The following is a 23785-nucleotide window of genomic DNA, read 5'->3' on the forward strand; positions in this document are numbered from 1 at the left end:
AACTTAACCACAGCTGCGACTGCATTTTCTGGGTTTTGGACCTATAACAAATCACACAATTCAAAGCCAAGTTTCACATCTTGAACAAATGCAGATTTAGCACCAATTCTAAAATGAACAGCTTACATGTCAACCAACAGCTTTGATAACAAGACATTGCATTCATGAAAACAAAAAAATGCCAGAAACACTCAGCAGGTCAGGTGTCACACGTGGAAAGAGAAACGGAGTTAATCCTTTACGTTAATCACCCCTCTTCAGAACTGGGGAAGAGAAAACAGGTCTGTGTTAAGTTGCAGAGGAGTTTCAGGGAGAAAATAGCAGTGACAGGTTAAAGCCAAGCTGAGAGATTGGGGCATTTCGAGAGAGAGAAAAAGTAGTGTGTTGCATTGCAAATAGCAAATCAGAGTTGATGGGGGGGGGGGGCGCAAACATGTCCACTTCTGTCATTGACAGAGTAAACGCTTCTGAGTTGACAAATTCAATATGAAGTTCAAATGTCTATAACATTCACAGACTAAAGACAAGGTACTGTTCCTCATATTTGCTGCTGTGCCCTTTTACAACAGTGCAGAAAATCACAGATGAAAAGGTCACAGTGGAACTGAGATGAAGAATTAAAGCAAAAGGTCACAGGAAGGTTCAAGCCTGCAATCATCAACATTAACCATATAACCATAACAGCACGGAAACAGGCCATCTCGGCCCTACAAGTCCGTGCCGAACATTTTAGAAAGGAACGAACGAACCAACTAATCAATGACTTGCCATGCTAACTATGATGAACGGTTATTGGAGTTAAAACAGCACTACCCCTCAAGTGTTTTATGCTTCCAGTCATAGAGCATGGAAACAGGCCATTTGGCCCAACACACCCATGCTGACCAAGATAACTCATCCAAGCTAGTCTCCTTGGGTCTCCTTATTATACATGCTTCAAACTATTTATTCTGGCAGTTTGATATATATTCCGGCCACCCTCTGTGAAAACGTTGCCCCTCATTTTTCTATTAAATCTTTCCCTTCTCATCGTAAACCTATGCCCTATGTACTTGATTCCCCAGCACTAGTAAAAGGACTGTGCGATCGTCTATCTCGTTCCTCTTATGGTTTTATATACCTCTACAAGATCACCTGAACCTCTTGTGCTCTAAGGAACAATGCCCAGAACTCTCCCCACAGTTCAGGCCCACATGTCCTGGCAACATCTTCGCATATCTTCTCTGCGCTCCTTCCAGCTTAAAGGCTTCTTACAAATGCAGCATGAGCAAAGTCTCATACAACTGTACCATAACATCCTAACTTCTATGTTTAAGAAAGAACTGCAGATGCTGGAAAAATCGAAGGTAAACAAAAATGCTGGCGAAACTCAGCAGTGAGGCAGCATCTATGCAGCGAAGGAATAGGTGACGTTTCGGGTCGAGACCCTTGTTCAGACTTGGAAGAAGGGTCTCGATCCTAACTTCTACAGTCATTTCCCTGCCTGATGAAGGTCAAAAGTCTTCATCGTAATCCTATCTGCCTGCAATGCCACTTTCAAGGAACTACAGTATGTACTAGCACTCCTGGATCTCTCTGTTCTACAACATTCCCGAGGACCCAAACCAGTGAGTGAAGATCCTGCCCTGGGTTGATTTTTCAAAATGCAACACCTCACACTTATCTGATTTAAGCTCCATATGCCAGCTATGGCCCACTTCCCAACTGATCAAGATTCCACTGTAATTCTTCATAGCCACCTTCACTATGGTACCACATTTTGGTTCTATCCTCAAACTTATTAGTCTTACATTGTGCATTCTCATCCAAATTGTTGATAAATATGCCAACCATCAATGGGGCCTACACTGAGGCATAAGACTAGTTGCAGGCCTCCAGTCAAAAAAACAACCTTCCATCATCACTACTGTTTCCTACCATTAAACCAATTTTGTATCCATCCTCTCCCTGGATTTTAGACTTTAGACATTTAGAGATACAGTGCGGAAACAGGCCCTCGGTCCCACAGAATCTGCGCCGGCCAGCAATCACCCCGTAAATTAGCACTAGCCTACACACTAGGCACAATTTTTTAATTTTACCGAAGCCAATTTACCAAACCTGCTACCCTGTATGCCTTTGGAGTGTGGGAGGAAATCGGAAAACCCGGAGAATACCCAGGGAAAATGTACAAACTCCACACAGATAGCAACCGTAGTCAGGATTGAACCCAGGTCACTGACGCTGTGAGGCAGCAACGCTATGCTGCGCCACTGTGCCATCCTGTGATGCCATGTCATATATAGCAACAATTTGGATGAGAATGTGATTACATTTGATCTAACCTTCCAGAACAGCCTACAATGTGGAATCTTATCAAATGCCTTGCTGGTCCATGTAGACTATATCTATCTGTTGCCCTGCCCTCATCAACTTTCTTGGTTACTTCTTCAAAATACAATCATATTTGAGAGATAATCTCTCAACCATGATGATGATTCTTGTTTAATTTGTGAAAACAAATCAAAAATGAAATCTTGGAATTTGAACAAAAATGCCGGATGTCTGGACGTGAGTCAGTCACTCTGGAAGATCATGATGGAGAGGCGACAACTATCATTCTAAGCTGTGAATCAACTGAACTGTGAGTCTGCAATGTACTTGCAATAAATGATTTGTTAGCCCTTAATGACAATGCAATTAGTTGTTTGGCAATTTGGTGGCCTGCACTGTGCTTGAAATGCTATGAAATTGAATGTGGTGGCCTGCACTCTTCTTGAAATGCTATGAAATTGAATGTGGTGGCCTGCATTCTGCTTGAAATGCTATGGAATTGAATGTGGCGGCCTGCACTCTGCTTGAAATGCTATGAAGCTGAATTTGGTGGCCTGCACTCTGCTTGAAATGGAATTTCAAGGAAGAGCTGTGAGTGAACTGCCAGCCCACCAGCCCTGAATGACTGATCTGTCAGCCCATCAGCCCTGAGTAACTGAGCTGCCAGCCCACCAGGCCTGAGTGACTGAGCAGCTAGCCCAAGAATCCATTCGGCCCACAATGTCCATACTAGCCCTCTGGAAACCAGTCCCTTCGGTCCACAACACCCATACTAGCGCTCCAGAAAGCCCCCCACTGGCCACCAATATTGGCATTGGTGGAGAGGTGGAATATTGTGTTCGGGGACCAGCCCTCCCGTGTGAACATGGGACCCAACGAGTCCCACTTAGTATCGTATTCATTAGATCCACAACAACAAAATAACAGTCAACTTTCAATCCACTTTACAAATAGCCTTTCTTACGGAAGACCAATGAAATGCAACTTTGTGTTTTTTAAAATAAAATCATCGATTATGAAAAGCCAGCCTCAACGTTTTCCCTTACTTCTATCCTTCTGTTATTAACATTAAAAATTAGTAGAATCATCAGTTTTGCAGAGAGTCTACCTGCTAGATCCAGGTTTTGATAAAACACATGGACCCTTTAAAAACAACTGAGGAATACATTGTTAGAATGGCAAAAGGAACCCTTCTCCATTGAAAAAGAGTTCCGATGGTTAAACTCACCTCTCCTCTTCAGTTAAGTGTCCATACACTATTGTTTGCTGCCTCAGCATCATGAACTCCAAGTCCATCATCTGTGTTCTAAAAAAGTTCAGGTTCCTTCGCATTATCTGCAGCTCTTGATATGTGCTCTGAAATATTTAGTAAAAAATAAAATTAATGTTTACTCCCAAGAAAGTTGACAAATAAATGATGCTGTAGCAGATTTCTCTGTAGCAAAGCATGTGAAGGCATATGTCATTACTCAAATTTATCTTTTGACCTTCGAGTCCCAAAACTGCTGAACGTCCTACCTGACAAAACAGAGGGAAGTAATGCATCAGGCAATATTTGGAGTTCAAAAACAAAATTGTGTGCAGGCTTTAATGAAAAGGCATGAATTTATTGCCTACCTTGAAATGTCTTTAAACCATACTTGCATATGGGTTAGTTTGGTTTGGTTTAGGGATACAGCGTGGAAGCAGGCCCTTCGGCCCACCAAGTCCATGCCAACCAGCAATCACCCCTACACTAATTCTATCCTACACACCAGGGTCAAATTACAGAAGCTGCAAGCCTGCACATCTTTGGAATGTGGGTGAAAACTGGAGCACCCGGGGAAAACCCATGCGATGTACAAACTCCGTACAGACAGCACCCGTAGTCAAGATCGAACATGGGCCTCTGACGCTGTAGGGCAGCAACTCTACTGCTGCGTCACTGTGCCGCCCTTATGGTGATGGAACTCCCACATTTAATTTGCTACATCAATACCCCACAAAACTGAAATGAATTAGTCAGAAAATCATTAATCCCTTTCCCTCTTTCACTTAGGCAAAAATTTCCCACCGTGATGCGAAGAGTATTATCTTTTCTCCTTACTTTCGATATATCAATAAGAAACACCTTTATGTTAAAATCTGATCTTGCACCGAGGTGGTGATGTGGCAGTTTTTGCCAATGGTGACAGTAATGAAGAGCAATGAAAGAGCTTGGATAAACAGCTTTGTTTTTAATTATTGCCATCGATTGAAACTGACAGAAACCTTTGAGAAGATCCTGTGGTAGAAAATGCACACCACAAGGATGAAAAGGTTCATGGTTCACCGTTCAACTTACTTCGTATAGAGGTAAAAGTCCCGATCTCGCTGATGGATAGTAAGGGTACGGTTCACTACCCTGAAACATTGGGATCTGCAAACCAAATAAATAACACGGAAATTAAATTATTGGGAATTCAATGCTCATACGTATCATTGAAAACTGACTTCTCCAATTTTAGGTAACTATTAACCCCCCCCCCCCTCCCCCTCTCTCTTCTTTCCCAATCCCTCCTTCCCTCCCGCCCCTCTTTCCTCCACCTGGATTCACACCCTAATCTACCCATTCCCTCCCCCTTCCATCTACATTCCTTCCTCTAGCTTCATAATTTGCAGCTCTATAATCCTTTTGTCTCACACGTCTGTTCATATCTGGCCTTTGCCCAACCATCTGCCGATGAAAACTCCCCTCACTTGTATCCACCTATTTCTTGCCAGGCTTTATTCTGCACCTCCTCTTTCAGCTTTCCAGCACTTCCCATCACCCCCAAAATCAGTCGGAGGAAGGGTCCTGACCCGAAACATCACCTATCCATGTTTCCCAAAGATATGGCCTGACCCACCAAGTTACTTCAGCATTTTCTGTCCTTTAAAACTCGTGGACTTGTGATCACTTATCACAATATCATCTCCCACCTGTCCAGGTGCGTTTCCCAATACAATGTCCAGAATGGTTCTTCCCTGGTTGGACCATCCACATTAAATTCCATAAAACCCTCTTGGATACAAATTCTACTCCACATAAGGCACTTTCACTATGGAGATTGCAGTTAATATCGGGGAAGATAAAGTCATCATCTGTGACAGCCCTGTTGCTTTTACATCTTTCCATAATCTGTCTTCATATCTGAATAATATAGAATAAAACTAACAATCACAGTTAAGAGGTTTCAAATCATCTAAATGTCAGAACTATACCAATGACATGTAATAATGGGGCCCTGTCATGCTTCCTTTACAAAATAAAATGTATATTGAACTGTTAACCAATGCTAATCTCCCACCAATTGTTTTGTCATGAGTGCATAAATTACTCAGTAATGCTACCTGGCATTTATTTTTTGATTCATCCAATGCAGTAAATTTAATTTCCCCAATTTTTGAAAGAAAATGGTTTCATTACCCGAGACAGATTCTGCACTGTGCCTCTTATATCAGTCAGGACTCTGCAGAGTTGTGATTCAATAGCAGATGGAGGATTTATTGGACTGTGGCGATAAGGGTGTCCCGTGGGTCTCTGAGGATGCATATAACCAAAAGTTGATGCACTGGGAGAGTCCACGAGGTTGGGAATGCTGCACATACTTCTGGTTCTCATGTGATCACACAGAGGCTGGCCTTGCCAATCTGGAGGGAATGTATGAATGGAACAGCAAGACTGTGTTAAATGTGATGGCGTTGGTAATGTCTGTGAGCCCAGTCTTCGTTGTGGTGTTTCATCTTGCTTGTTCAAAGATAACTGTTTCCTAGTTTTCTCCTTTTTCCCGGATGGGATAAAGAGCATTGATCGGCATATTGATTGCTCATTGTCATCATCAGTGGGCAAGTCCGCTTCCTTCTGAGCAGAATATCTATAGGTGAAACTTGGTGGACTCTGCTGTGCACACCTGTCTGGTGTCAACTGCACATTTACCGATGAAATCACTCGTACTGGATTGAGCAGCTTAGTAGGAAGGGAGCTGGATCTTTGAAATGAAGATCGTTTGAGGTTTGCAAGAGATTCATTCCTGAAGGCAACCTCCCCTTCTCTTATGATTCGATCATTTGCTTTGCTCACAGGGCGCCTTGCTTTTCTGGAGCCAATAGTGACAGAATAGGTTTGTGTGTTTGCTCTCTCAAGCACGGTAGCAATCTTATCTATTGAGGAGGAGGAAAAGTCCATGGTTTCCGAAGTAGCAGCATCAGGTTTGGATTGACAGGTCAGGATTGAGTCCAAGCTCTTCCGCCTTTGCCCAGCTCCGTGATGCATGCAGTAGGTTGCAACCTCTTCCTCACTTTCAAACGTCATGTCACTTTCTGGGTACAGCTCCACCTCATCACCAATAAATCCCAAAGCTTTCTGGTCAGCTGCCTGTAGGGAATTGTCCGGGCCATCCTTTACCTCGCAGTCCACCTCCACCATTTCTTGTCGTTCAGGGGAATCGACTGCATTATTGGAAATTAGCTCTACATTCATATCTAAAATTGTGTTCTTCAGGTCCAGCGTTATTTCGTCGGGTGTTTGAAATGGAGAGAAAAACTTCTGGTCACCGCTCAGTGGAGTCTTCAGGTCATCATCGATCAAGGATGTGACTGTGGTCTCACTATCACAGCTGTCAGCACTGCTTCCCATTGCTTGCAGGTAACCATCTGGCCCCTTTGGACAGAGCACAAGGAGTAAATGAGGAGAAAAATATTTGACCATTCATTTGAAAATGAAATCAGTCAGTTACTGATTGCTTAAATAAAATGACTGCATCCAGTTAGATATTTGTTAATCTTTACAGGGAAGTTTTTTTTTTAATACTAAATTCATAATGCGTGGAGCATAAATAAGGAACACATATTTTGTGACCGATTACAGACTTCTTCTAGATTCATTTGTGGACTATTCAGTTGTAACATGTTAGTTTAGCTTTCACAACACATGATCATAAAACTCTCTGGCAGAAGAAAAGCAATATGAATGCCTCATTTCAGTAACTACAGTCAGAAATATTTTCAGGATTCTATGGTTAACTAATTACTCGTAGAGCTAACAGTTCCATAAACTTTGCATGCCATTTTTTAAACTGGTTCAGAGAACATTCTTACTGTAACAGATAACACTGACATTTTGTAAATTGTATTGATGAAACTGCTTATTTAATGCAAATCACATACTTTGACTTTTTAAAGGAAAGAATCAGACCAGCTGGACACTGGCCAGAAGGAAATTTATTTTAGATAAATTGTAATCAACACAGAACCCCCCCCCCCCCCCCCAATTAAAATTAAACACACCCTCAACGTTATTCTTTAACAGAAAGATTTAATGCTTTTCATAATCAGCTGAACCCCTCAACAGTTCACAAGTTCTTTATCAAATCATCTGATTTTAAGCACTTCCACATTGCAAATAAATGATTTTTATTTATCAATCACTGAAATTCTAATGGATGACATAATCTGCATATTTAAATACATAGCAGGCAGTAAAGCAGAGACCACTCAAAAAGATGCAGCAGGTTGCCTGATAAGTTTTATGGTTAATTAAAAATAATCTATCCAACCCCCAATAATATGTCGAAGAAACAAACAAACAAGTAGTCAGAATAAGAAATGTAATCATGTCAACTGATCTATTGAAAAGAACAAGATTCCTAGAAACAAAACATTAGGTGCAAAGTGGCAAAAGGAATGAATAATGCAAGTGCACTGAATTTGAAAATGACACCAGACGTGCATCATCATAACATCTGAGTCAGAACGGATGCAATAGGGAATACAGCTGTCCAATTTAAAAATCAATGTTGATTATTTTACAAATACAAGTATCTCCTCCTTTGCTTTTAAAGTTCTTGAATATATGACCTATAGCATCTGTTGGGTCTCAGTCACCAAAGAGGTCAACAGTATCCACTGATATACATTTCAACTCCAGTTAGAACAGATTTATTAGACATTAAAGATGGTCTTAAAAGTCATGCATTAGAAATTTGACACCCGTGGATACAGTGAGGCTAATTTAGATGGGTAATTAGAGTGGATGCACATTGCAGATTAGGACATATTTTGTAAACTCACAACGTTGACAGTTGCTTGCTTCAGGCCCGTAAATTTCAATTAGAAATCCGTAAAAGGTGATTCAACTTCAATTAATTGAATAGTAAGATTTAGTAATAATTTATGGCAAATATTGGGATTGCAAAACAATATAACATTGAAATATACAGAGAGTGGAGTGGGGAGCTAACCTGGGGATACAGGAGTTGGTAATCTCATAGGGCTACAAAACAGTGTATGTGCACAAAGTCGTGGGGAATGTTGCCGAAAACATCTCTCTCTGCTTTACTGCCTGCTATGCATTTAAATAAGCAGATTATGTCATCCATTAGAATTTCAGTGATTGATAAATAAATGTGCATGCAGCGTAAATCTAAAAGAAATAAAGAGAGAACATGGTGAGAAAAATGGCTGAGTTTTAATGACAGAGTTTCCAGGCTGGAGCAGTGCTCTACCGAATGCAATCTTCCAGTTTTCTATTGTGAAAAGGAATTCAGTAACAAAAAGGGTCTTCCATAATCTTATTTACCTTGCTTGCTGATTGCTTCCCCAGGCTGTTTATAGTTACCTCAAGTTTCAAGTTCCACAGAAAGCAGTGGCAGCAAATGAAGGGTATTTTTTGGATTACAAAGTTTCTCCAGAAACCTATGGTGTTTAAGCAAGGATGGTATAACTAAATATGAAAAAAAAAATGAGTATAGGGCATACAGAAAGGGACAAGCTGTGGAGAATGATGATGGCGGAAGAAATACCCTCAATGGGATGCCATATCTGACTAAACTAAAAGACATTTGGTCTGGTACATGGATAGAAAGGGTTAGAGGAATGTGGCAGGTGGGAGTAGTGTAGATCTTGGTTGGCATTGGCAAATTGGGCCACAGGGGCTATTTCCATGCTGTATGCCTCTATGACTAGACCATTCAAGTTGCAATCTTTCCACTTAAAACCTAGCAAGGATTAAGTGCGAGACCTTTAAGCTTTAGTGAAAACCTGCTGATTGAAATTTGCACCCAAAGAATGATGATCAAATCTGTAACTTTCCACCTCTTTGCATTTATTTATTTTCCTATCTATAAATTCCATGCAAAATGTTGGTGTAATAGGGTAGATATTTTTACCTGAGATTGTCCAGCCACATCAGAAGATGGATCTTCAGCAAACCCACTGCTATCAGAATGGGAACTACTGGTTCTTGTAAAATGGTCTGAAAAGTACAGCATCCTTTGTTAAATGTAAAATTAATTTAGAATAAATACATGCACAAAACAAGAGCTGAAAATGAAAACTGTAGCTGGAGAATTTGTGATGGCAAAGTTAATAGCCAATGGAACTGCATAAATGTTCATGTTAAGATGACATTAAAAAGTCAAACATTGATTTGATGGAGAAACCAGAATTAAACTGGCTTCATCCAGTTTTGACAAGCTCCATTAATTATTCTGCCACTGTTCCCAGTTTGATATACACAAATAACACCTCAGGTACAGTTTGATGGGTTTTTCTTCAGCACAAAAAGTTGGTAATGAATAACAGTTAAAAAATGTTAAGCATCTGACCCCCCCCCCCCCCCCCCCCCCCCCCCCCCCCCCCCCCCCCCCCCCCAAGCTAAAATAAGCCCTGCATAAATTTCAATTAAAGGAAAATTACTTGAAACAAAAGCTATTGTCTGTAAAAGGATTCCAACCCGAAATGTCACCCATCTTTTTTTTACATGACCCGTTGAGTTACTCCAACACTTTGTGTCTATCTTCGGCATAAACCAGCATCTGCAGTTCCTTCGTAAACACTCTTTCTTACTTTGATTGCAGCACATTCCATATCATGACTGCATGAGTCTGTGGAATTTGCTGCCGCAGAAGGCAATGGTGGCCAATTCACTGGATGTTTTCAAGAGTTAGATTTAGCTCTTGGGGCTAAAGAAATCAAGGGATATGGGGAAAAAAAAGGAATGGGGTGCTGATTTTAGATGATTAGCCATGATCGTATTGAATGGCGGTGCTGGCTCAAAGGGCCAAATAGCCTACTCCTGTACCTATTTTTCTATGTTTCTATGACGCAAATTAATAGCTCCTTGGACCTAAAAAGTAATCATTTTCTGCATATCAAAGCTGGGCCATGTGTTTTTTTTTTAACTTTGTACATCCTTTTCATCCTTTGTACATCCTTGTACATCCTCTTATTACAGTAGAGCCAAGACGTTGTGCACTAATTCACAAATTATCTTCTAGAGCAGCTTGCCACACAACATCATCACATCCCTTGAATCTCTCAATTTTTAGTCTCCCTCGCATTTTTCCATAACATTAACGGCAAGACAATGAGTATTCATAAGTCATGCAGTCTTTCAGTTTTATTGTATCTTGACATGAACATTTATCCAATTCAGTGGATGTCATTGAAAATTACTGACAAGCTATAAAACTAATCACATTTTTTCTGCTGCACCCTTTGACAGACATCTAATGCTGCCACTTCAACAAAATGGCAGAAGCTAGTGAATGAATCAGAGTTTCTCTCAGCATACAAGGCTCAGTCAATCTTCAAAATGAGGATTCAACTGCTAGAGCTTCGCTGTGGAAGTTTCCACCTCTCAGAATCAAACATGAAAGGAGTAAAATAACACAAGGGGTAGATGTATATTTGTCACATTGGTTTGCAGTTTTACAAAATTGGGAACAAGCCATTCTAATTTGGTTTCATTCTTTCCAGTGCGTAAAACAGGCCTTTGATCCTAAATGTCAATTATATTTTTCTTTCCACAGATGCTGTCTGATCTGCTGGGGTGTTCCTAACTTTACCTCATTTGCTTCAGATTTCCAGCATCTTTGCGGGTTTTTACTCTGCATAAAGTCGTGCACATTTTGTTCAAAGGATACTCCGAACCATTTTTAATGAAAAACAATTTGCAGTCATTTTACGAACACTTGTAACCCTGCCAATGGTTAACTATTCCTTGTAGGCAAGTTGCAATGATTGGTAGCATACATTGCATTGTAATTTGCAGCCTTCGAACAAATTTCTATAAAGCAATTTCTTACAATTTTCATAATGCAATACTTTGAAATAACTAATCTCCTGCGTGATAACAATCCTTCCTGATCAAAGTACAATGTGTTTTTAACTGACATGTTGTGGAAGGGAATCTGTCAATTATCAACCAGGTTGCAAAGTCAAAATCAACTCAGTGTAGTTCCAAAGTTTGCTTTACCTCTTGTGCAAAAAAGGATTGTGTCATAATTATTGGACCCATCTGTTCAGATTCTTTTTGCACCAAACAAGTCACTTGCAGTAAAACGCATTAAACAAGCATAACAGCTCTTGTGCTAATGATGGTATCAGTAAATCCTGTTCACATTTAAAAAGGGAACCAGCAACTGTTACATTCAAATCAATTAAATTGTACAACTTTTCATCCTTCAGCAGTAACCTGAAAGAATCTGTTAATAAAATCGTTATTAACTTTGGTTTATTTACAAAAATGTCATTGCTTAGAAACAGCAGCGTTATGACCTAGATTTCACTAAAACTGCTTGTGTAAAAAGAGAGCAATGTAGAGGTTGTTCTGGCACATCCATAAAGTAGGTGGCTAGGTATCAGCATACAGGTGCCCATTCCCTGTTGAAGTGGCCACCCCTCCATTTTGGTAAAGGCTAATGCATAGCTGTTTTGGACAAATGGCTGAAATAAATGTTCGGCACACTGTGTGTTCAAATAAGGGGCCTTGGAACCCAATTAAATACCCCTTTTAAAAATTGAATTTTTGAACAACCACACCAACTCCTTGCAAGCGACCACCAGTATTGACCGGCATCTGCCATCCTTCAAGAGAATAAAAGAAAACAGTAAAGTCATTTAGCGGGCCATTCAATACCCGTGTCAAGTGAAACCTTTTAGGTCAACGGCTTTTTGGAGGAGTGATTTCATTGGAGGGTCTAGCCAGCTTGTGATGAGGGTTAACTTCTGAACCACGTTCCCCAAGCATGCAAGTACTATCGACACCAAGATCACCAGGATTATGGACATTTCTCAGTCGTTGCTCAGGCATTGTGCTCATACTGGAAAAATCAACACAATCTTGCAGAAACTCACATGACATTCCTAAATTTCCTAAATAAGACATCAGTCTCATTAAAATAAGTTTTCGGAACATAAGAAACATAGGCAGTCACTTGGCCACTCGTGCCTGGTCCATTATTCAATAAAATCATCGCTGATCATTTACCTCAGCGCCAAATTCCTACATTAACCCCATACCACTCAATTCCACAAATTTCAAATTTGTCAATCTCTGTCACAAATGATCAGCCAAATATACTCAAGGCAGAGCCACCTAAATATACTCAAGGCAGAGCCACCATAGCCTTCTTGGATAGAGAATTCTAAAGAGTCAACATGCTCCAGATGAAGACATTTATTTTTTATCTTTGACTAAAATAGATGACCTTTTATTGGAACATAGAACAGTACACACAAGGACAGGCCTTCAGGTCACAATGTCTGAGCCGAACATAATGCCAAGACCAACTCTTATCTACCTGCACGCAATCCATATCCCTCCACTCCCTGTATATCCCCATACTTATTCAAAAGTCTCTTAAATGCCACTATCATATCTGCCTCAAACCACCGTTCCTGACAGCATGTTGCAGGCACTCACCATCCTCTGTATATAAAAATAAAAACTTGCCCAACACATCATCTTTAAAGTTTGTCCCTCTCACCTTAACCGAGTGCCCTGATATTTAGTTTTTCCGTCCCAGGAAAAGAATTCTGACCGTCCACAATCTCTATGCCTCTCATTATTTTATATACTTCTATGTTCTCCACGCCACCTCTGGCATTTCAGAGAAAACAATTCAAATCTGTCCCTGCATCTAATATCCACTAATCCAGGCATCATTCTGCTAACCCACCTCTGCACCATTTCCAAAACCACATCCTTTCTGGAATGGGGTGACGAGTACAGCATGCTATACTCCAAATGTGGCCTAATAAAGTTCTACAAAGTGGTATCATGGCTTCCTGACTCATATACTCAATGCCCTGACGTAGGAAAGCAAGCATGCCATATGGCTTCTTTACCATTCTATCTACTTGTGAAGCCACTTTCTGGGAGTTATGGACTTGGACCCAAAGATCCCTCTGTACATCAATGCTGTTAAGGGTCTTGCTATTATTTATGATATTTCCTCTTATATTTGACCTCACAAAGTGCAACACCTCACACTTGCTCGGATTAACTCTATCTGCCATTTCACTACCCTGTTCTGCAGCTGATCTATATCCTGCTGCCTACATTGACAGCCTTCTTCACAGCCCGCAACCCACAACCAGTCTTGGTGTCATCTGCAAACATACTAACTAACCCATCAACATTTATGTCCAAGTCATTTATGTATATCACAAATAGCAGAGGTCCCACCTCAGACTCAGAGCCCTACGAAACTTTACTGGTCACAAATCTCCAGCCTGAATATTGTCCTTCCACCACAACCCACGGTCTTCTATCTGCATGCCAGTTCTGAATCCATTCAGCCAAGTCACTGTTAATCCCATGCATCTAAATCTCTGGATCAGCCTACCATGATGAGTTTCATCAAATGCCTTATTAAAATTTAAGTAGGCACAATCCACCATCGGTCCCTCGTCACCTCCTCAATAACCATAATCAAGTTAATGGGACTCACCTCTTCAAAATACTCAAATTGTTAAGACTAAAGGGCCTGTCCCACCAGCATGCGTTAGCACGACCTAACGTTTAGTTTAGAGTTTAGTTTAGAGATGCAGCCCGGAAACAGGCCCTTCGGCCCACCGGGTCACGTCGACCAGCGATCCCCAAACATTAACACTATCCTACACCCACTCGGGACAGTTTAGAAATGGTGGGACAGGCCCTTTACTTATTTTAAGATTGCATCCGTTGACTCCAGATGCCTCAGCCTCGGGAAACATCATCCCGTTATCAACAGAGTCTAGTTTAGTTTAGAGATACAGCCCGGAAACAGGCCCTTCGGCCCACCGGGTCACGTCGACCAGCGATCCCCAAACATTAACACTATCCTACACCTACTCGGGACAGTTTAGAAATGAGCTGTGTCTGTAGAGTATACATCAATAGGTCACCCAACCCTCAAGACTATTACAGCTCATTAATGGATCAGGATTAAACTACATTTTTGCTCTAGTTAGCACCCCTCAAACTTCTTTCCAAACCCATTCAATCCATATCCTTGTCTAATGATTTTTTTTAAATCGGTCTTGAAAAACTGACAGTTGACTAATGAATCCAGTATCCACAAACACGAGGAAGCAAGTTCAAAATGCTCCCTGGTATTTGTGTGAAAAGATGCCTCCAGCTTTTAAGTCTGGCTGGCCTATTTCTAAGTTAAGGATGGTTTCACCTGCTGGATTCATCCAGGGAAAATAGGTCAACATGTCAGTTAACATTGTGGGCAGAACTTAGTCACACCAATGGAATGCCACAATAGCCTCAGTGTGTCCTAGTTAGGGAGGGCGAAAAAGCCAGGGCTTACATTCTTACTCACTTAGCAGTCACACCTGCAGTAAGCCAAGTGCGAACGAACAGTTAACCTTGGCCGTGATAATGTACATGGCATATGCTGGCTTTTGGATTCTTGCATAAACAAGGCCTGTTTCTTGAGAGCGAGAATAATTCAGGATTTTACTTCTGAGTCACGTGAGTGACTTCGTGAAGAACCCCGCTTCCAGCGCATGCGTGTCATATCGCTACACGCATTGTACGAGTCAACAGGAGGGGGAGGACGTCCCCAGTAACGGGAGAGTACAAAAGGACCAGCAAAAGGCAGGTAAGGACTCTACATTTTACATTTATAGGAAAATGGATAGAGTTACAAGGAAGCGGCCCGCAAAGAAGCTGCCCGACAAACGCGTGGAGAACACGGGTGAACGGCAGGAACAGCAGCCGCTGACTATGGACACCTCGGCAGAGGTACCAGCTGTGCCAGAAACCGTTCTGGCACCACCAAAACTTATGGCCCGGGCGGGAGGATGACGCACCATCTAGAGAAACCCGACTTTGTTCCGCAACGGGAGACCAGCCCATATCAACACACTGCGGCTGAGGAGCGCGGGATGCAACTAACCCGCTATGAATGGGTGCACACAGAGCAGCCAAAAGACACCGCGGACCGGGAACACACTCAGGAACGGTATGGTCAGCGGCCCAATGAAGCAAGCCCACAAGCCAGCACCCGTGAGTACCAGGGACGGGAGCAGCGGGGATATAGCAGCAAACAGCACTTTGCTGAAAGCCAGCAAGATGTGGGGCAGCCTAAAATGCCTAGTGCAGCCCAGCACAGAGAGCGCTTAAAGGAGCTGCTCGAGGAGCTCATTCATAGTGGCAGTCCCGAGAAGGAGACTTGCCAGAGTGGGCAGGCAAGCCCCATAGGGGTACCCCGTGAGGGACCCCCACCAATCTCAGACTCCTCAGAGGAGAGTGGGCAGGACCCTGAGGGGCCAGAGCCCGACAATACAGAGGCCCATGATGCAAATCCTATCCTGGGATGTCAGGACTGTCTTATGAAGAAAGACTGGATAGACTTGGTTTATACTCTCTAGAATTTAGAAGATTGAGAGGGGATCTTATAGAAACTTACAAAATTCTTAAGGGGTTGGACAGGCTAGATGCAGGAAGATTGTTCCCGATGTTAGGGAAGTCCAGGACAAGGGGTCACAGCTTGAGGATAAAGGGGAAATCCTTTAAAACCGAGATGAGAAGAACTTTTTTCACGCAGAGAGTGGTGAATCTCTGGAACTCTCTGCCACAGAGGGTAGTTGAGGCCACTTCATTGGCTATATTTAAGAGGGAGTTAGATGTGGCCCTTGTGGCTAAGGGGATCAGGGGGTAGGGAGAGAAGGCAGGTACGGGATACTGAGTTGGATGATCAGCCATGATCATATTGAATGGCGGTGCAGGCTCGAAGGGCCAAATGGCCTACTCCTGCACCTAATTTCTATGTTTCTATGTTTCTAAATACAGCAGCTGTTCCGCAAGTCAAACAGGGGGAGACTTGAATCCCAGGATGGCAGCAAGTATCAACTATATGTCTGGCCACAAGCTACAGCAGGACGTATTCACCGAAACTCTGGCCAGACATCTGCCACCGGGAAACTGTGAGGCATTACAGGTGCCCACCGTGAACCAATCTATTTGGCAGCATATGGGGAGGACCATAAGAAATCAAGATCTCAAAATCCAGAGAACACTTAAGGGGCTGACAGCAGGTATCACGGCCTACACCCGCACATTGGACAAAACAGAGCTCACCAAGAATCACCAGGATGCACTAGCTCTGTTTTGCAATGTGCAGTACGAATTGAATAATATGCGGAAGACTGCCATTCAGCCAACGTTAAACCCCAGATATGCGCCTATCTGCAAACAGAAAACTACTAACACATCAACCCTTTTATTTGGGAAGGACTTGACCGCACAAGTCAGAAAACTTGATGATGAAGCAAAAACACTAGGGCTCATTAAAGCCAGTGCAAAGGCATATTTTGGAGCAAGATATCAGCCACACGCAAGACCTAAGAATGTGGCTCACACCAGTCGCACTTCCAAACCTCAACATTACCAACAGCAGCCTTTTTTAGGGCATGGCCAGGGCCGGCCACCCTGGAAGATACGGAAGCCTCAACCTCACACGCAAACCCGAAAGGACATCAAACCGGAACCCCCCTTTTTCAGGAAACCAAAGAAATAAGTAAACCACCAGTAACCATGGAGATAGGTGGGTGTGGTTCTGCTGTAAAAAAGGGACCCAATATGGTGGGGGGGGGGAGGTTGCAATACTATAGCTATGAATGGTGTAAAATCACTACAGACTCATATATTCTTAGCAGTATTCAAGGTTATCTAATAGAATTTAATTATCCCCAAAAACCCCCAGTACAACATATACCAGAAAGGACTTTGGTCCTTGCAAAAGCGGAACAATCTAAGGCCCACATGGAGCTACAAAGATTGTCCTCAAAAGGTGTGATTGAGCATACTGTTCATGAAAAATTAGAATTTGTTTCTAACATCTTTATTAGAAATAAAAAAGATGGGGGTTGCAGGATTATTATTGACCTTTCTACGTTGAACACATTTGTTCAATATATTCACTTTAAAATGGATACTTTTATTACTGCTAAAGAATTAGTGTCAACTGGGTTCTATATGGCAAGCATTGATTTAAAAGATGCATATTATACAGTACCCATCAGCAGGGATCACAGACGGTATTTGAAGTTTAACTGGATGGGGGAACTTTGGCAATATAGAGCCTTACCAAATGGGCTAACATCTGCCCCTAGATTATTTACAAAAATTCTGAAACCCGCTTTGGCGTTGTTACGTAAACAAAGCCATACGGTGATGGCATATTTAGATGACATCTTTATTGTTGGCACAACTTATGAATTGGCATATCAAACAGTGCTCGCCACAAAACTATTGTTTGAACAACTAGGGTTTGTCATCCATCCACTTAAATGTAAATTGATACCAGCAACTAATATGGATTATTTAGGATTCACCATTAACACGGTCAATATGTTAATAACTTTACCAATAGATAAAGCCGCAGCCCTTCAGGAGGATTGCAGCGTGCTTCTTAACACCGTCAGACCCTCCATTAGACGGGTAGCCAGAATAATTGGGAAGATTGTGGCCACTTTTCCAGCCACACAATTTGGGCCATTACATTATCAAAATTTGCAAAGAGCCAAAATTAGAGCACTCAAAATTAATAAAGGTCATTTTGATAGACCTATGGAGCTGCCTACGGAAGCTATCATTGAACTACAGTGGTGGGTTCATAATATTAGGTATTGCTCAAACCCCATCATTATTGACAACCCGTCTATGGTATTACAAACAGATGCCAGCGCCATTGGTTGGGGAGCCACTAACTCTGTTTCCAGTTGTGGAGGGAGATTGAAGGAAGAAGAGGCAGTATTACTTAACTCACGTGGCATTAATTACCTGGAAATGTTAGGGGCGTTTTATGGCCTTAGGTCATATTGCTCAGCTATTAACCACCAGCATGTACGATTACAAATTGATAATACCACCACAGTGGCATATATCAATCACATGGGTGGAAACATTTCGACATCTTGTGATCAATTGGAAAATTTAATTTGGCAATGGTGTATCCAAAGAAATGTATGGATATCGGCTACTTACCTTCCAGGTAAGCTAAATTTAGTGGCAGACACCAGGTCACGCAAATTTAACGAGAACACGGAATGGATGTTAAATAAAGATATATTTGCTGAAATTACAGCAAAATATGGCAGACCAGATATTGATTTGTTTGCATCTAGGTTGAATCACCAATTACCAAGGTATGTTTCTTGGGAACCAGGCCCTGGGGCAGAAGCTACAGATGCTTTCTCTTTGCATTGGGGGAATTGTCTCTTTTATGCATTTCCCCCGTTCTGCCTCATCAATCGGGTACTAAGGAAAATGCAACAAGACTCGGCATCTGGGATTCTCATAGTACCCGATTGGCCTACTCAACCGTGGTATTCAGTCATACACGGGATGGTATTAGAACCATGTTCCCTTATTGGAAATAGCCCGAAGTTATTAATTCATCCAGTAACTGGGGGGTCGCCATCCATGCCATAAGACTATGGATCTGTTGATTTGTAGAGTCTAAAAGACCCACTACACGGCATCGGGCTCTCAGACAGGACGATGAATCTCATCTCATCGGCTCAAAGACTGTCAACAAGGAAGCAGTACCTTGGACACATAAAGAAATGGGGCTTATTCTGCTTCCACAACAACCTGGACCAGAGGGCCAACAACATTCCGGCTGTATTGGAATTCTTAACAAGCCTTCATCATGATAACCGTTTGGGCTACAGTGCCATCAATAGTGCAAGAAGTGCACTTTCCAATTATCTGGCACAAGGATTGGAGCGGAACACAGTGTGTACACATGTCAGCAGATCTATATCGGTGAGACCAAGCGGAGGTTGGGCGATCGTTTCGCCGAACACCTCCGCTCGGTCCGCAATAACCAAGCTGACCTCCCGGTGGCTCAGCACTTCAACTCCCCCTCCCACTCCGCCTCCGACCTCTCTGTCCTGGGTCTCCTCCATGGCCACAGCGAGCAGCACCGGAAATTGGAGGAACAGCACCTCATATTCCGTTTGGGGAGTCTGCACCCCGGGGGCATGAACATCGACTTCTCCCAATTCTGTTAGTCCTTGCTGTCTCCTCCCCTTCCTCAGCTCCCCTGCTGTCTCCTCCCACCCTCCAGCCTTCCGGCTACTCCTCCTTTTCCCTTTCTTGTCCCCACCCACCCCCACCCCTGATCAGTCTGAAGAAGGGTTTCGGCCCGAAACGTTGCCTATTTCCTTCGCTCCATAGATGCTGCTGCACCCGCTGAGTTTCTCCAGCTTTTCTGTGTAACCTTGGAGCGGAACACGGTGGGAACGCACCCCCTGGTAATAAAACTTATGAGGGGCATATTTAATGCAAATCCTCCTAAAACCAGGTACACCGAAATCTGGGATGTGGGTGTCGTTCTCAATATGCTGAGGGGCTGGTCGCCCATAACAGCTTTGTCACTCCAGAAACTTACCATGAAGATGGTTATGCTTATTGCACTTGTTACCGCTCAAAGAGTCCAGTCATTAAGTAAACTGAGACTGGACTCCATGATCACCTCACCCGAGAAACTGGTGTTTATCATCCAGGAGCTAATCAAACAAAACAGACCAGGTTCATCGGGTCAAGTGATCGTATTCATGTCGTATCCATATGACGAACAACTGTGTATAGTAAGGCACATCCGATTATACATCAAAAATACTAACAGTATACGAGGTCAGGAAATGGCCTTGTTAATCAGTTACAAGAAACCACACAAAAGGGTCACGACCCAAACTATTTCAAGGTGGCTCAAAATTGTCCTAAAGATGGCAGGGATAGATACTGATGTGTTTAAATCTCATTCCACCAGGGCTGCAGCAACATCCGCAGCGAAAATGCTGGAGGTGCCCACGGACCAGATCCTCAGAATGGCAGGATGGTCATCCGAGAGGACATTCCAAAGGTTTTATAATAAACCAGTTTTGGAGCCATCATCATCATCATTTTCAGAAACCATTTTACGTTCAACCATATAATTTGCCCTAAAGAATACAGGGCTATGATTTCAATTAATAAATTTAATTTGTTTTTTACCACACAAGTCTTTGTATAAGTGTGTTTTAAACTTACTAATGATGCTCTCTCCCAATACCCAAGGCAGTTGTGAAGCATGGACTCGTTCCACGGCATGAGGTCACAGAGCTTTGAAATCTTCACGAAGTCACTCACGTGACTCCGAAGTAAAATAGTAAGATTAAACGAGAACTTACCAGTTTGAAGTTTGATCTGTATTTTATGAGGAGTTACGATGAGGGATTACGTGCCCTCCGCTCCCACCCTCTAATGATCATATCACAAACTGGTATATCTTTGATAATCTTACTATCTTAGGTCATTATAGTTTTCTGTGACCTCACACCGCTGCTTTGAAGAATGACACGCATGCGCTGGAAGCGGGGTTCTTCACGTAATCCCTCATCGTAACTCCTCATAAAATACAGATCAAACTTCAAACTGGTAAGTTCTCGTTTAATCTTACTATTTTAATCTCATTACAAGACAACACAGCACCAGGCCCTTCTGCCCACAATACCCGAGCAGAACATGATACCCCCTTCGTGGGCCGCGTCCGGCCCGTGGGCCGCGTGTTTGACACCCCTGGTCTAAATCATGCAAACCAACCTCCATTTCATCGTCTCCACCTTCACCATGCTGCCTCAGCAAGTGCCAACATAATCAAGAATCAGTCTCACCCCGATCACTCCCTTGTCACACCTTTCCCATCACACAAGAGCAACAGAAGTTTGAAAATACAGCTGTAATGAGGGAATAACTGTCCTCTCATCAGCTGGGGATCGGTCCTGACCTCGCATCCACCTCATTGGAAATATTTGAACTACCTTTAATCAGGCTATCTTGCACTAGATGTTGTACCCTTTATCCTTTAACTTTACACTGTGGACGGCTTGATTGCAACCATGCATAGTCTTTCCTTTGACCGGATAGTACACAGATAAAACATGTCAACAATAAACAAAACTTATGCCGGTGGTGGGATAGTTACTGAAGGGATTCTGAGAGACAGGATCTGCATTCTGCAAGGCAGGGCTGATTAGGGACAGTCAGCATGGCTTTGTGAGTGAGAAATCATCTCATGAATTTCTCTGATGTTTTAGAAGAGATGACCAAGAGGATTGATGAAGACAGGATGGTCTGCATGGAGTATGGTAAGGCATCTTTGAAAGGTCCTACCTGGTGGGCTTGTCCAAAAGGCGAGTTTACATTGGATCCAGGATGCGCTAGACAATTGGATACAAGATGTGGTGGAAGTAGACAGAGGATGGTAGTTGGGGCTGTTTTTTAGATTGGAGTCGTGTGATTAAAGGTGTGCCGCAGGGATCAGTGTCCAGTCCCCTACTGTTTGTCATATACATTAACAGTTAATATCAATTAACAGTTAGGATGGGGGTAGGTGGCATGATGAGTAAGTCTGCAGATGACACCAAAACGTGGTGGGGTGAACAGGGAAGGCAATCAAAGGTTACTAGATCATCTGGGAAAGTGGGCAAAAGACAGGCAGATGGAATTTAACTAAGACAAGATCAAAGTGATGCATTTTGGGAAGTTAAATTAGGGCAGGGTATAAGCAGTGAATAACAGGGAGTGTTGTGAACAGAGAGAGCTATGATTACCAGTACATAGTTCCTGGAAATTGGTTACACATGTAGACATGGTAATGAAGAAAGCATATGGCATGCGTGTCTTCACTGAGGATCAGAGTTGGGACATGCATGGAATATATTCTGTGCCGTTCTGGTCGCCTTATTATAGGAAGGATGTGATTAAGGGAGGGTGCAGAAAAAAGATGCACAATAAAAGTTTTGCCTAGAGTGGAGACCCGTGTTCCAAGGAGAGACTGGATAGGCTGGAACAGTTTGCCCTGGAGCCATGGTGGCTGAGGGGAGACCTTACACAGGTATGTAAAATCATGGGGGCCATAGATAAGTGAATGGTCACAGACTTTTTTGCGAGATGGGGAGTCTAAAACATGAGGGCAAAAATTTAAAGTATGAGGGAAAAGATTTACAAAGGGGACCAAGGATGCAAGTTTATCCACACAGCATAGAAACATAGAAAATAGGTGCAGGAGTAGGCCATTCGGCCCTTCGAGTCTGCACCGCCATTCAATATGGCTGATTATCCAACGCAGTATCCTGTACCTGCCTTCTCTCCATACCGCCTGATCCCTTTAGCCACAAGGGCCATATCTAACTCCCTCTTAAATATAGCCAATGAACTGGCCTCAACTACCCTCTGTGGCAGAGAATTCCAGAGATTTATCACTCTGTGTAAAAATTGTTTTTCTCATCTCGGTCCTAAAAGATTTCCCCCCTTATCCTTAAACTGTGCCCCTTGTTCTGGACTTCCCCAACATCGGGAACAATCTTCCTACATCTAGCCTGTCCAACCCCTTAAGAATTTTGTACGTTTCTATAAGATCCCCCCTCAATCTTCTAAATTCTAGCGAGTACAAGTCGAGTCTATCCAGCCTTTCTTCATATGAAAGTCCTGACATCCCAGGAATCAGTCTGGTGAACCTTCTCTGTACTACAGGTGCACAACCTTTTATCCGAAAGCCTTGGGACCAGACACTTGTCGGATTTCGGACATTTTCGGATTTCCGAATGGAAGATTTTTAGCGTAGATTAGGTAGGTAGCGCGGGCGGCTTGAAAAGTCTGGAGCGACTGCCTCCTCCCCGGAGACCGGGGAATCATTGCATAAATGTTAGTCAGTTAGTTTGGAGGGATTTTATGTGGTGGTGGTGGGGTGGGTGGGTGAAGGGGGAAACTTTAATTCTTAGTCCCCTACCTGGTCGGCGACTCCCAACCTCGCGGAGCTGGGGGCTTCGTCCGGCCGCGGGCGGCGCCGGTTGGAGCTCCGACCCCGGCAACTCTACCCCTGGCTGCGCGGCTCCAAATCCAGCGACGCTCCGCGAACGTTGGGTCGGCGGCCACAGCGCTCCGGAGCTTGCCGCACGGCGACCCGGTAAGGCATTGCCCGCTCCCCGCTGGTATTCCAGCGCTGCGACGCCGCCGACTCCCGACTCCCGACATTCGTGGAGCTGGGGCGTCCAGCCACGCTGGATTTGGAGCGCCTCGCAGCCAGGGGTAGAGTTGCCGGGGTCGGAGCTACAACCGGCGCCGCCCGCTGCCCCACCGGCCACAGCGCTGCGGAGCTTACTGCACGGCGACCCGGTAAGGCATTGACCGCTCCCCGCCTCTCCG

General features: G+C 43.2%; 1 protein-coding gene across 4 annotated transcripts in view; it reads right to left on the reverse strand.

The window, feature by feature from the left end:
- The window catches only part of itprid2 (ITPR interacting domain containing 2), a 140869-nt gene that overhangs the window by 11058 nt on the left and 106026 nt on the right, over positions 1–23785 (reverse strand). For all 4 annotated transcript variants that reach the window (XM_055637860.1, XM_055637862.1, XM_055637861.1 and 1 more), the window contains 4 exons: positions 9480–9565; positions 5741–6973; positions 4637–4711; positions 3542–3669 (listed from right to left, as the gene is read on the reverse strand). In XM_055637860.1, the coding sequence (XP_055493835.1) occupies positions 3542–3669; positions 4637–4711; positions 5741–6973; positions 9480–9565 (1522 nt within the window). The remainder of the gene's footprint in view (positions 1–3541; positions 3670–4636; positions 4712–5740; positions 6974–9479; positions 9566–23785) is intronic.

This window comes from Leucoraja erinacea, chromosome 7 (genome assembly GCF_028641065.1).
Source record: "Leucoraja erinacea ecotype New England chromosome 7, Leri_hhj_1, whole genome shotgun sequence".
Taxonomy (NCBI): Eukaryota; Metazoa; Chordata; class Chondrichthyes; order Rajiformes; family Rajidae; genus Leucoraja; species Leucoraja erinaceus.